At 55.4% G+C, this 10828-nt stretch overlaps 1 protein-coding gene across 1 annotated transcript; it reads right to left on the bottom strand.

Annotated features, from left to right (window-relative positions):
• Positions 1 to 463: 463 nt before the first annotated feature.
• Positions 464 to 10816, bottom strand: AGPAT2 (1-acylglycerol-3-phosphate O-acyltransferase 2). The gene is made up of 6 exons (XM_056351168.1): positions 10553 to 10816; positions 6304 to 6437; positions 5596 to 5771; positions 5326 to 5421; positions 3566 to 3638; positions 464 to 2651 (listed from the first exon to the last, which is right to left on the bottom strand). The coding sequence occupies exons 1-6, from the start codon at positions 10738 to 10740 to the stop codon at positions 2500 to 2502; spliced, it is 819 nt and encodes a 272-aa protein (XP_056207143.1). The 5' UTR covers positions 10741 to 10816; the 3' UTR covers positions 464 to 2499.
• Between the last annotated feature and the right edge of the window lie 12 nt (positions 10817 to 10828).

The following is a 10828-nucleotide window of genomic DNA, read 5'->3' as shown; positions in this document are numbered from 1 at the left end:
CTGTTTGCTCAAGCCCAAGGACACTGGTACAGCAGAGCAAACACCACAGACATGGTACAACACCTTCCTTCTTGCCTAGAGTGGAGCTGCAGGATGAGCTGTGTGCCATGTGGGCAACAGCATGCTGCAGGGGTTGTACCAAAATAAAACCTCCTGCTGCACACACCAAGGCTGGGGAATCGTTACTGGCTGGGAAGGTGCTTGCTCCAGCATGGGCTCACATCCACGCACCTTCCTCTTCCCCTGTGAGAGGACCCTGCAGGCATTTGTCCTCCTAGTTCAGGCCAAGCTGTGGCTCAGCATGAGGCTGGGGCACAGCTCTTCTGCCTGTGGGGCACAGGTAGGGACAGGGACCTGCCCCTCCATCACCAAACCCACCCCCTGCAAGAGCCCAGGGGTCAGCACCCTTCTCCCTCTTGCAGCAGCCCTCCTCCCTCAGCTCCCACAGAAGACCAGGAGTCTCTTTAATTTAAATAACCATAGGTGTACTTTTTTTTTTTTCCTCTCTCCTTAAAAGCACATAACATTATTCTCAACCCAATTAAAAGTGAACAGCAGAGAACTGCACAGAGGCACTGCTCCCTCCTCCCAGGCTTGGATGTTGCAGGATTCACTCTGTGGATGTGGTTATCACCCCCAGGACCCTCCTGGGCTTAACCTCCATGACAGCCCTTTATCTGCCACTCTTACAAAGTGCTGGTTTGGTTCCCATCCTCCCACCCCGACCCGTCCCACAGCGGGTCTGACCCCTGAGTCTGTACTGTAAGGCCCCTCCAGTAAAGCCCCTTGGCCTCCACCAGCACAGCCCGAAGGCTCCCTCCCTCGGGGACCAATGGCTCTATGGGAACTCCCTGCCAGTCCCAGTTGAGGCTTTAACCCCAAAATGCCATATGACCACAATGCCACCAACGCAGGCAGCAAAAGCCAGATTCAGTGGTTACCAAGTAGCCACAGGTGACTTATCGCAAAGTTATAAAGCCTGCGCCATGAACAGGAGAGCTAAAGCCCCCCAGAACCATGGGCCTGACCCAGCCTTGCTCTTTGCAGGTGGCATCAACACTTGGGCAGGTCCCAGCACGGGATCCAGGAGCCCTGCTAGTCCATCACCCCAAAGCACAGGGGAAACCCGTTTATCTGAACAGGGAAAGGAGTTCATTTCCCCCAAAGGGAGAGCTGAAGCCTTCCATGCCCCTGTCCAGTTGCAGCTCACCCACCCTGCAGCACTGCAGGAGCTTTACAAGCCTTGCAGAGCGGTTCCACCGAGATCAGCAAAGACACACGGGATAGGCACCATCTTTCGGCCAGTGCTGACCATGACAAGCGGCAAAACGAGCGTGACAGAGCCCTTTGCATCTTCAGTGGGTACTGCAGACACCAGGATGCCTGCTGCAACCAGGCTGAACCACCGCCACGGCAGGCAGTTGGCAGCACAGTTTCCCCAACACCGAGGAGGCTCTGAGCCAAGCCAGGTGCACAACACACACAGTATCCAGAGGTGTGCCACCACACATGAGGACAGGTTTGCCCAGGACTCCAGCAGATCTGTGCAGTTTTCAAAATCAAGCTGGTGGCTCTGAATGGTAGAAACAGGCATGGGGTTTCATTCAGAAGGTGACTAAGCCAGCAAGACTGGACAGCATTCACCTAAACACTGCCCAGACCATATATGCTGGCTTGGTCAGACTGCAGCTTCCCTCTCCACTGTTGCACCCCCTCAATGACCAAGGGCACTTGTTCAGACAAGGCAATCAAGTCTTAAGAGACACCAAGACTGGCTCCACACATTCCCCTTTGTGGCCCAGCTGAGGTTATTGGCCCTAGGTGCTTCCTTCAGAAGTGAAAGACTTGGCTCAGGAGTACCTGGGCAACGCAGAGCCCCAGCACAAGATATTGCTGTGACACAAGGGTCTCTCAAGGTGACAGGCCCTGCCCCAGAGATGGCCCCTGTGGGCTGCACCGTGCCAGATGGCAGCACTCTGGGCTGCCCAGGGAGGATGCCACACTCCCAGCACTGCTGAGGAGCCAGATCCTAGATTTTCACCCGATTCTCAGCCCTGTTTGAGCAGCAGAGTTATGCAGGTACAAACTACTGCCTGGTGGTTTCCATCTGGGACGGCACAGGGCCAGGCCAGCACTAGCTGAGCCTGCAGGAACACTCACGTGAGGCAGAGCCCAGCCTCCAGCCAGGTTTTCGCTGTCAGCCCATGCCAGCTGCCTGGGCTGGGAGAACTCACCTCTCTGGTCATTGAGCCCTTTGGTAGCACAAGTTTGATGCCTGAGAAATTCAGAAAAAGGAGAAGTTTCATTGTGAGAAAATGAACCCATAAGAGAAATCCACTCAACAGGGAACCTCAGCGCTGGCTTGACACCCTGTGTGTGCCATTTCCATGGTGTTCCCAGAGTTAGAAGTCACTGCTGAGGAACAGGAGTTCCTTCAGTATTTGGCAACAGAGAAGTCGCTTCAGCCACCACCACGTGGTGACACCACTGAAGAAGCATCTAGGATGAGTCCTTTGCCTCATTTGGACGGCCGGACAGCCTGAAGAGGGTCTCCCTCATAGTGCAGAAGCATTTGTCAGTGAGGTCAGAGACATCACCTGATGTCAGGCCTTTGGTCTCTATTGGAGGCAGAACCTCAACCTTGATTTTGCCTAGAAAAAAAGAGAAGAGCCTATAAGAAATCCACACACCACAGGAGCACCGTTCTCTTCCCTCCTAGGATCCCTGCTCCCTGCACCCTGGACAGCCCCAGCACAGCCCTCATACCCTTATAGGGCTTCAGGCACCCACCCCTGGGACACAGGCTGATCTCAGCGGTAAAAGATTGCACTGGGGATTAGACCCTGCCCTCAGACAGCTGGGCCAGGTGAGCATTTCCCTTGTGCCCCAAACTGACACCCCAGCAAAAGCCTGCCCCTTTGCAAGGCTGCTGCCTGCTCTGCCCCAGCCTGATGGCCAAGAGAGCAGGGGCAGCCCAGGGCCATGGACCCACTCAGCTTCAGGGCTGTGCCAGGCACAGCCAGCACCAGGTGCTCCCTTCATCTGCTTCTGTCCAACCCTCCTGCCTTTGGCTGGCTCCAGCCATCCAGGCAGGGAGCACAGCAAGCACAGCTTCCTCCCACAAATGAATTAGTGCTCCAAGTTGACTGAAAGCCAACATTCTGTCCAGCGCTTGTAGTGACAGACTTCAGAGCTCTGGTATGACCAGGTTCCTTTGTTTCCTTGAAAGGGGTCTCTGCTTTGAAAGATCAGGAGGCAGAGCACACTTGCTTCTTCCCCCAAGCCCTCACCACACGATTTGGGCTGTGCCAGTTATGACATGGAGAGGCGGTGTCCAATTATTAATGGGAACATCCCTCACTGTATTTAATTACATTCTTTCCTGAGTTAACCCAGCCCAGGGTCTGGTGCCAAGTGCTTTGAACTGACTCCACACATCTCCCAGAGGGAATCCTGTTCACCCCAACTCTGCTTCCCTCCCACACCCTTGGGAGCCAGATCTTCACATGGTATGGCATCAACCCTGTCTCCAAGTGACTGTAAAGACGCTTGGGCTCTTCAGTACCTGATGTAAACAGATTCTTCTTTGGGTTATAAAAGGTGGTGAAGGAGGAATACACCACAGGGATCACTGGTACCTTGGGGAAGAAGATGAAAAAGAGAAGTTACTTGCACTGCAGCAATGCAGGAAGGCAGGCCAGAGATAAGCAGCAAACCTCATGCAGCAGAGCTGACCGGGCCCAGCTCTCAGACACACAGGGTCCACACAGCCCCACAAGCTAGATGCACTTCCAAAGGCTGGGATAGTCAAGAGTCAAATGGGACCAAACCCACTCCCCAGCAACTGAAGGCACTAGGGCCAAGTTACACTTCAGTCTCAGGTCAGCACTGGCTCTCAAGGGCTCCTCATCCCAAGCCAGGCTTCAAAACCCAGGTATTTTCTGACCTGCAAACATTGAAAGATGCCTATTTTGACAGGCCTTGCTGTGCTGTACAAGCAGGCCAGCTGGTGTGCCTTCAGCTTCTAATAAAAGGAGTCACCACTTCCAATCAATTGCTCCCAGGGAAGCTTCAGTCAGGCAGACACACAGCCAGGAAGGCAGGCAGAGTCATTATTTCAGTGCTGATAACAGACATTATCTACAGCCGGTGACTCAGGGGGACTGTTGGCAGAAGTGGGTACCATTTCCACTGTACTTTCCTTCCAGCAGCTGCCAGCCCCTGCCTCAGTTGCATCACCCTGGCAGGAATGGGGATATATGGTACAACGCAGGCTACACCCTGGGTTTGGCCAATCAGACCCAGCAAAAGATCTGGCACCTACTCCCTTCTCCAGGATCCCTGCTACAACACCTCTTTTAGGGAAAGCAGTTTCCCCTCAGGCCTCAAGTCATCCCGGTCCTGAGAAGTGAGGCAGAGCATGCATGGGAAGGCAAGGCACCCACCTCCTCCCAGCTGCCTCTCCAGCACCTAGGTCCCAGCACCTGGGAGCCAAGCAGGGTGGCCCAGCTGCCAGCAACCACCTGGGCCCACGCAGCACAGCCAGGTCTTCAGCGTCCCTGGCACACTGCCCCAGAACCCTGCCCAGACAAGCACTGCTGCTCCTTTGGAGCACTGACAGCTCTAGCTCTCCAAAGCCAAGGAGCAGTTTGCCTGCTCCCCCACTAACTGCTCGTGGATCTTGTAATTTTGGAGAAAGAATGCATTTAAGGCCCACCAAGAAGTACCAGATGGCTGTCTGGGAGGGAGCAGCTAATTCCACACAGAGCAAGCTCAGATGTTGCTCTAAAGTACTAGCATTAACATCCTGGATCAACACCATGCTATTGCAACCTGGGGGACCGAGAAATGCATCAACAGCTTTGGGATTCCCTAGGCAAGCTTTAAAGCCCGCTGGGCTCCCTGCCAGAAGCCAGCTGTGTGCTGCAGCCATGCTCCCAGGAGCAGGGCACAGATACTGCACCGCCACACTGCCAGGTGCCTGCAAAGCCCAGAGGTAGGGGGTCCACTGTGCCAGTGCCCCATGCTCTGCCCTCCAGATGGGACACTGGGACTGCAGTACTGGGGCAGCCAGGAGAGAGGACAAAGCAGCTTCTCTTGTCTGCAGTCACCCACCCACAGGGGTCAAGTCCCTGTCACACAGGACAGAAAAGGCTCTTTGCTCCTGCTGGGACTTATGATACCTAGTGGTTTAGCTGAGGAGCTCAGCTATGACCTGGGAACATAGCTTACTTGAGAGCAAATAAACTATTCCACTGCATGACCAGTCTGCAAGGCCACTGCAAAAGCATTCAGGGTCCCCATGCAGGGGCAAAGCACTGTTACCTGTGCCTGGACAGCAAGGTGGAATGCTCCTTTCTTGAATGGCAGCAAATCCCCGGTGCAGTTCCTCGTGCCTTCTGGGTACACCCATACCTTCACCTGTATGTGGTAAGGTAAAGCTCTGCTCTAGCAATCTACTTGCAGTGTGGATTGGCAAGGCCAAGCCACCAGACAGCCTTGCCAAGAGCTGCAGGTGGCTGTAACCAGGTGAGCCAGCACCAGGAGTGCCACATCCCTCCATGCCACCCCACCAAGCACCACAGTCACACTCACATTGTCAGTTGCCATAGTCTTGGCCACCTCTGCCATCACCATCTTGGCACTGGTGGTGCTCTTCCTGTTGATGAAGATGACACCACCGAGGTAGATGATGAGCCCCACAGTGCCGGTGTACATCAGCTCTTTCTTGCCCACCTGGACACAGTTGTTGGGCAGGACCTCCATCAGCCCTAACGTGATGGCAGAGGGTGAGACCCAGCAGTCACCCCCCCCGCCTGCACTCAGATGGGACAAGAGACACAATCTGAGGTGTGGAGAGGGGTACTAGGGACAGGCCAGCGCCTCGTTTCCCTGCTGGCTTCTGCTGCCATCAGCAGAGCAGAAGAAGACTCAGCACAGCAGAATTACAGCAGCAGAGTGGCTGCAGTTCATAGCAATTCCCCTCAAAAGGCAGCTCACTCCTTGGCCCCAGGGTGCTCAGTAGGGGCGCCCAGCACACTGACACACATGCCAGGCCAGCCAGTGCTATCAGAGAGGCAGGGAAGTAAGAGGGAGCCAAGAAGCACATGAAGCTCAGCAGGGGTGCGATTGTTCAGCACTAGGAAAGACCCTTCCTTGCAGCCAGCACCGAGAGAAAGCTGTACCAGCTGGCTCAGTAGCACAGACCAGCCAGGGCAGGGGGCTGCTTGGCCAGGAGATACGAGCAGGATTTCTCTGATGGTGAGCAAGGGAACTGCCCCCTCCCTCCCTGCAGCTCCTCACCCATCATGTCAAGGATGCTCTGGTGGTTGGACACAATGATAGCAGGGCCTTCCACTTCGAAGTTCTTGAGTCCCTTCACCTCAAACCTCAGGCCAAAGAAATACTTGAAGGTCTTGACCACAGTTTTGATGATTCTGCAGATGAGAAGAGCAGTCAGCAGAGGACAGGGAGGTGCCAGGGTCTGCTATACACAGGGTGGGTGGAAGGAGACAAGAAGAGCTCTGTGACAGAGAACCTAGTCTCATTTGCCCTGTGGCCCACCTGGGTGTCTGTCCTGCACAGTTCCACGTGCTTCAGTTGTATGCTAAGCCCTGTTCACTCCCAGTATGGGAATTTTACTGGAAGTCTAGGAGAAGCTGATTATAAGTTTGAGGCTGGTACAGCCAGACTCAATGGTTCATGCTTCCTTCAGGCTGTCAGCATCAGCTCACAACCAGGCTCACTATAGGCTCTTTGGGAGAGACAAGTCCAGCCTAGCACAGCTGCAAGAGCCCTGCAAACAGAGGGCAAACTGGAAGCCCTCCAAAGTCCAGGAGGGAGGGATGCTGGTTTCAACACTGGATCAGGGACCACTCCTGCTGCTGCCAGTCTTACCCATTCAGTGCTGTTTGTTTCGGCCTATGCCATGGCTGTAGTCTGCTCCAATGCTACCAATGATGAGCAGAGCCCCACAAGTTGTTTACACAGTTCTCCTAGGAGCTGCTACTCCCTAGCACACGGGTATTAGCCTGAACACCCATCACCCAAGAAGGCTCTGCCAGTTCTGCTCCTTGCAATGCTGGAAGATGCGGCTTAAAAATACAGACAAACACAGGGTGCCATTACTCCACAGGAGTCCAAGAAAGATGGAGAATGAAGGTGAGAAACCCTTGCCTGTACCATGCAAGGATGCAAGCAGCAAATGGGATGCTCCCCACACAGCTTGGCAGAGGCTAGGTGCCTCTGGCAAACACATCTTCAAGCTAATAACTTTTGCCCGTCAGTTCAGTTCCCCAGCAGATCTACAGGTCTGTTCACAAAGCTCTCAGCTTTCTTCCGCTACCCCTGAGGGCTGGGGGCCCAGCTAGCATGCTGGACACGCCAGCAGCTCCACTCAGCCCTGCCAACGCATGGAGCAGGCTGCCATGCCCTTGCTGCACACATCCCACCCAGGCTCGCTGGCCAAGACCCAGCCAGTTCTTGGGAGTAGGGCCCATCTATGCCACCCCCAGACAGGTGGGAGCTGGGGATCCTCCAACTCGGCCAAAGGACACAGCCAGAAGCTGGCAGCACACAGTGGCTATTTTGGGCAGGGGAGCAGCCATTTGCCAGAACAGGAGGCAGAGGAGCTTGCACATGAACAAAGCTGCCAGAAGCAGCCACCACCTCTGCTCTGCTCTCCCCTACCCTAGAGCAGATTCAGGAGCTGACCTGCCCTCCCAGCAAGCATCTGGATGCCCTGCTTCAGGGCCCACTTTCTCCCTGGCCGACAAGAGATGGAGCTTTCCTCTCTGTAGGAGGTGACCATGGGACAGCACCAGCTTCTCCCCCACCACACAGTCCAGCTGGAGAGCCATGCAGCACCATCAGCCCAGGAAGCATCCCTGTCGCCCAGGGTGGGAGGCGAGCACCTGGTCAGCATTTCATCCTAGCTTGGCAGCAGCTTCCAGCATCCACTCTTAGAAGTATCTCCACCCCTGTTACCAGCTCTTCAGCGACACACCTCTGTCAATGCAACCTTCTCCAGCTTGCACCTACTCACAATGCGTTTCATACCTCTGTGGGGTGCCCTGCCATGCAGACCGCCCAGGCATGGGCTTTGACACTGGAGTTCAGGTCAGGACAATGACCACAGGTGACACAGCCCTGTTCAGTCCCTGTCATTCAAACTTGCTGCAAAGCTTAGAGCCGCACCCAGGGAAAGGACACTGGGAAGTACACAGGCTGCAGAGCTCCTGAGCACCACGGGCCTGCACAGAGGTTATGGGAGTGCAGTTCAGGTGACGAGATGAGGGGTCAGGTGAGGAGAGGCACGGTGACACAAATCAGTGAGGTCATGGTGGATGCCATGCCACCAAACTGACCTACATCCCACTTCTCCTCCCTTCCAACTGCCAACCAAAATAGAGGTCACTGCTCTGGAAGTCACACTGCTCACTAACTGCTAGGAGAGGCTGGTTACACATTACTCAAGAGCAACCATCCAACTTCCTCCTACCAGTAAGTAGCCAGAGCTTCCTTGCACAAGATGTAGCCTGAGTCACTGAAAGAGGCAAAGGGGCAGAGCTCAGAGCAAGCAAAGAACCACCAGGTGACTGGCAGCCCTGCTGAGCTGGCCATGTCACTCACAGGGTTAAGCACATGGGTCCTACTCCCCTCTAACCCTGCAAGCTGCTTCTCTGCTGGTATGAATGATCCTGACTTGGTGCAGTCAAAGCTGCAGAGAGCTGTAAATCTGGCATCCTTACTGCCAGATACAAGGAGAGAGTAGAAAACTGAAAGGAAATGTGCCTTTTCAGTGTATCTGTGACAGCCTGAGTTCAAAAGCCAGCAGACCCCAGCTTCATGCGCTCTGCTTCACAGGCTGTGACAGAGGCCTTTTTAGGATCCTCTGATTTCAAGGATTAATGAAGTGTGCTAACCAGATTGGAAGCTCTTGCAAGACATTTTGCTGTTAGATAAACAGCTCTATCTCTACCAGACACAGAGGGCAACCTCCTCCAAGTCACACCAGCTTGGCACTGGAGCCAGGAGCACAGCAAGGACGGGGCGTTCTGCACCAGGCAGTGACACTGTTATCACTGTCTGTCCACCAGCACATGCTCTGCTCCAACCCCCTTCCCCGAGCCAGAGTATGCACACTGGGATGTTGCAGTAATAAGGAACACACTGGATCACCTCAGCCACAGACCTCCCGGGGCTGCGATACTTGACTAGGATCACCACCCAATGCCAGTACATGGAAACGATGGGCTTAAATTACAGGAAAAGGGTGGTTCTGGCCAGAATTCAGCTCTGGGTTTCAACACGAGAAGCTGTCCAGTGCAAGGAGCTCTTGTTCCCAAGTAGTTCCTTTAAGTTTACTGAAGATTATTTGCAAAGTTTTACGGGTGGGGAAGAAAAAAAAAATTGAGAGTGCCTCTGTAACTGACATCATAAATTCTCCCAGCTGCACAGCTGTTTGTGCGTTAGAAAGCCACTCCTGAGCAAGCCAAAGCTGGAGATGGAGCTAGGCTGGAGATCCCAGAGCAGACTGCTGTTTCCAGTGTCTGGGCCACAGCACCACAGCAGATCACAGACCATCGACTTGGGCAGGCAGAGCAGAGCCCACAAGGCAGGATGTCGGTGCCCTGCGCCCACTCACTCCACCCCAAGTCCTGCCTGTGAGTGCCAGACTGTAAAGCAAAGTCCAACTCCATCAGCTGAGACACTGCCTAACCTTTGATCCAAAGGGATGTAGGAAGACAACAGGGCTCCCCTTTCCCCCACACCCACACAACTTGGCCCTGACAATGGATAGTTAGAGCACATAAATAGCTGCCTACAGGAGAGCAAAGCAAGGAGCCCACATTCTCCTGTGCTGCCAGCAGATGTGCCAGCCCTGCCCTTAAAATGTGCCTTCACATGTAGAGGAGCTGCTGGACAACAGCAGCTCCTCAGCCACCGCCCCAGGCACCCTGTCAGAGGACACAGGCAGCCAGGCCTGACGACAAGCAGTGTGCTCCAGGCCGCAGCATGGCTGCCCTGCTCCTTGCACCAGGCCAAGGGCAGCATATTAAACACCATGTGCCAGTGGGCAGCCCTGCTGGCATCACCTCTGCTTCTGGAGGTGGGGAAAAAATAAAAAAAAAAGCTCCAAGCAAACACTGGTGTCATGGAGCTTTCCCCAAAAGCTGTGCGGCCCCTGGGGCACAGTCACCTGCCACCATCCTCACACCTGCCAGGCCCCTCATCCCTCAGCAGGGCCCTCTGAGGGCAAGGGCACAGCCATGGGCCACAGCAGCTCCCAGCACCCTCCATGAGCCAAGAGGCAACCCTGCTGCCACAGGGGTGGCCACCCAAGGGTCTGCTGCCACAGGCCTGAGGTAAAAGAGGCCACCACCACCACCACCACCACTCCCCTCCCCCTGCCACCACCACCAGGTGAGGACTGAAACCGACCCCCCCAGCCTGCATTTCACCCGCCCGTGCCTTAGCCCTGCCACTCCACCCGTGTCCGCGGGGCTGCCTCGCTCCCTCCGCCGCCTCAGGCGCCCCCCCACTCACCCACCTCATGTTCTTGACGGTGCGGCCGCCGTTGACCAGGAGGCAGGCGGGCACCGTCAGCGCCGAGGCAACGACGCACAGCAGGCAGTAGAGGCCGATGCGCAGCGCGAAATTGACGGCGGGGCTGAGCTCCATCAGGACGTGGAGCAGCAGCAGCACCGCCGCGCCCCACAGCAGCCACCCCAGCTCCATCCCTCACCGCCCAGCTCGGCCGAGACGCCACTACCGCCACTACCGCCACCGCCGCCGCCGCGCCGAGCAGCATGCGCTGCCCCCGCCT

Source organism: Falco biarmicus, chromosome 9 (assembly GCF_023638135.1).
Source record: "Falco biarmicus isolate bFalBia1 chromosome 9, bFalBia1.pri, whole genome shotgun sequence".
Lineage (NCBI taxonomy): Eukaryota > Metazoa > Chordata > Aves > Falconiformes > Falconidae > Falco > Falco biarmicus.
This window is presented reverse-complemented; position numbering and strand designations above follow the sequence as displayed.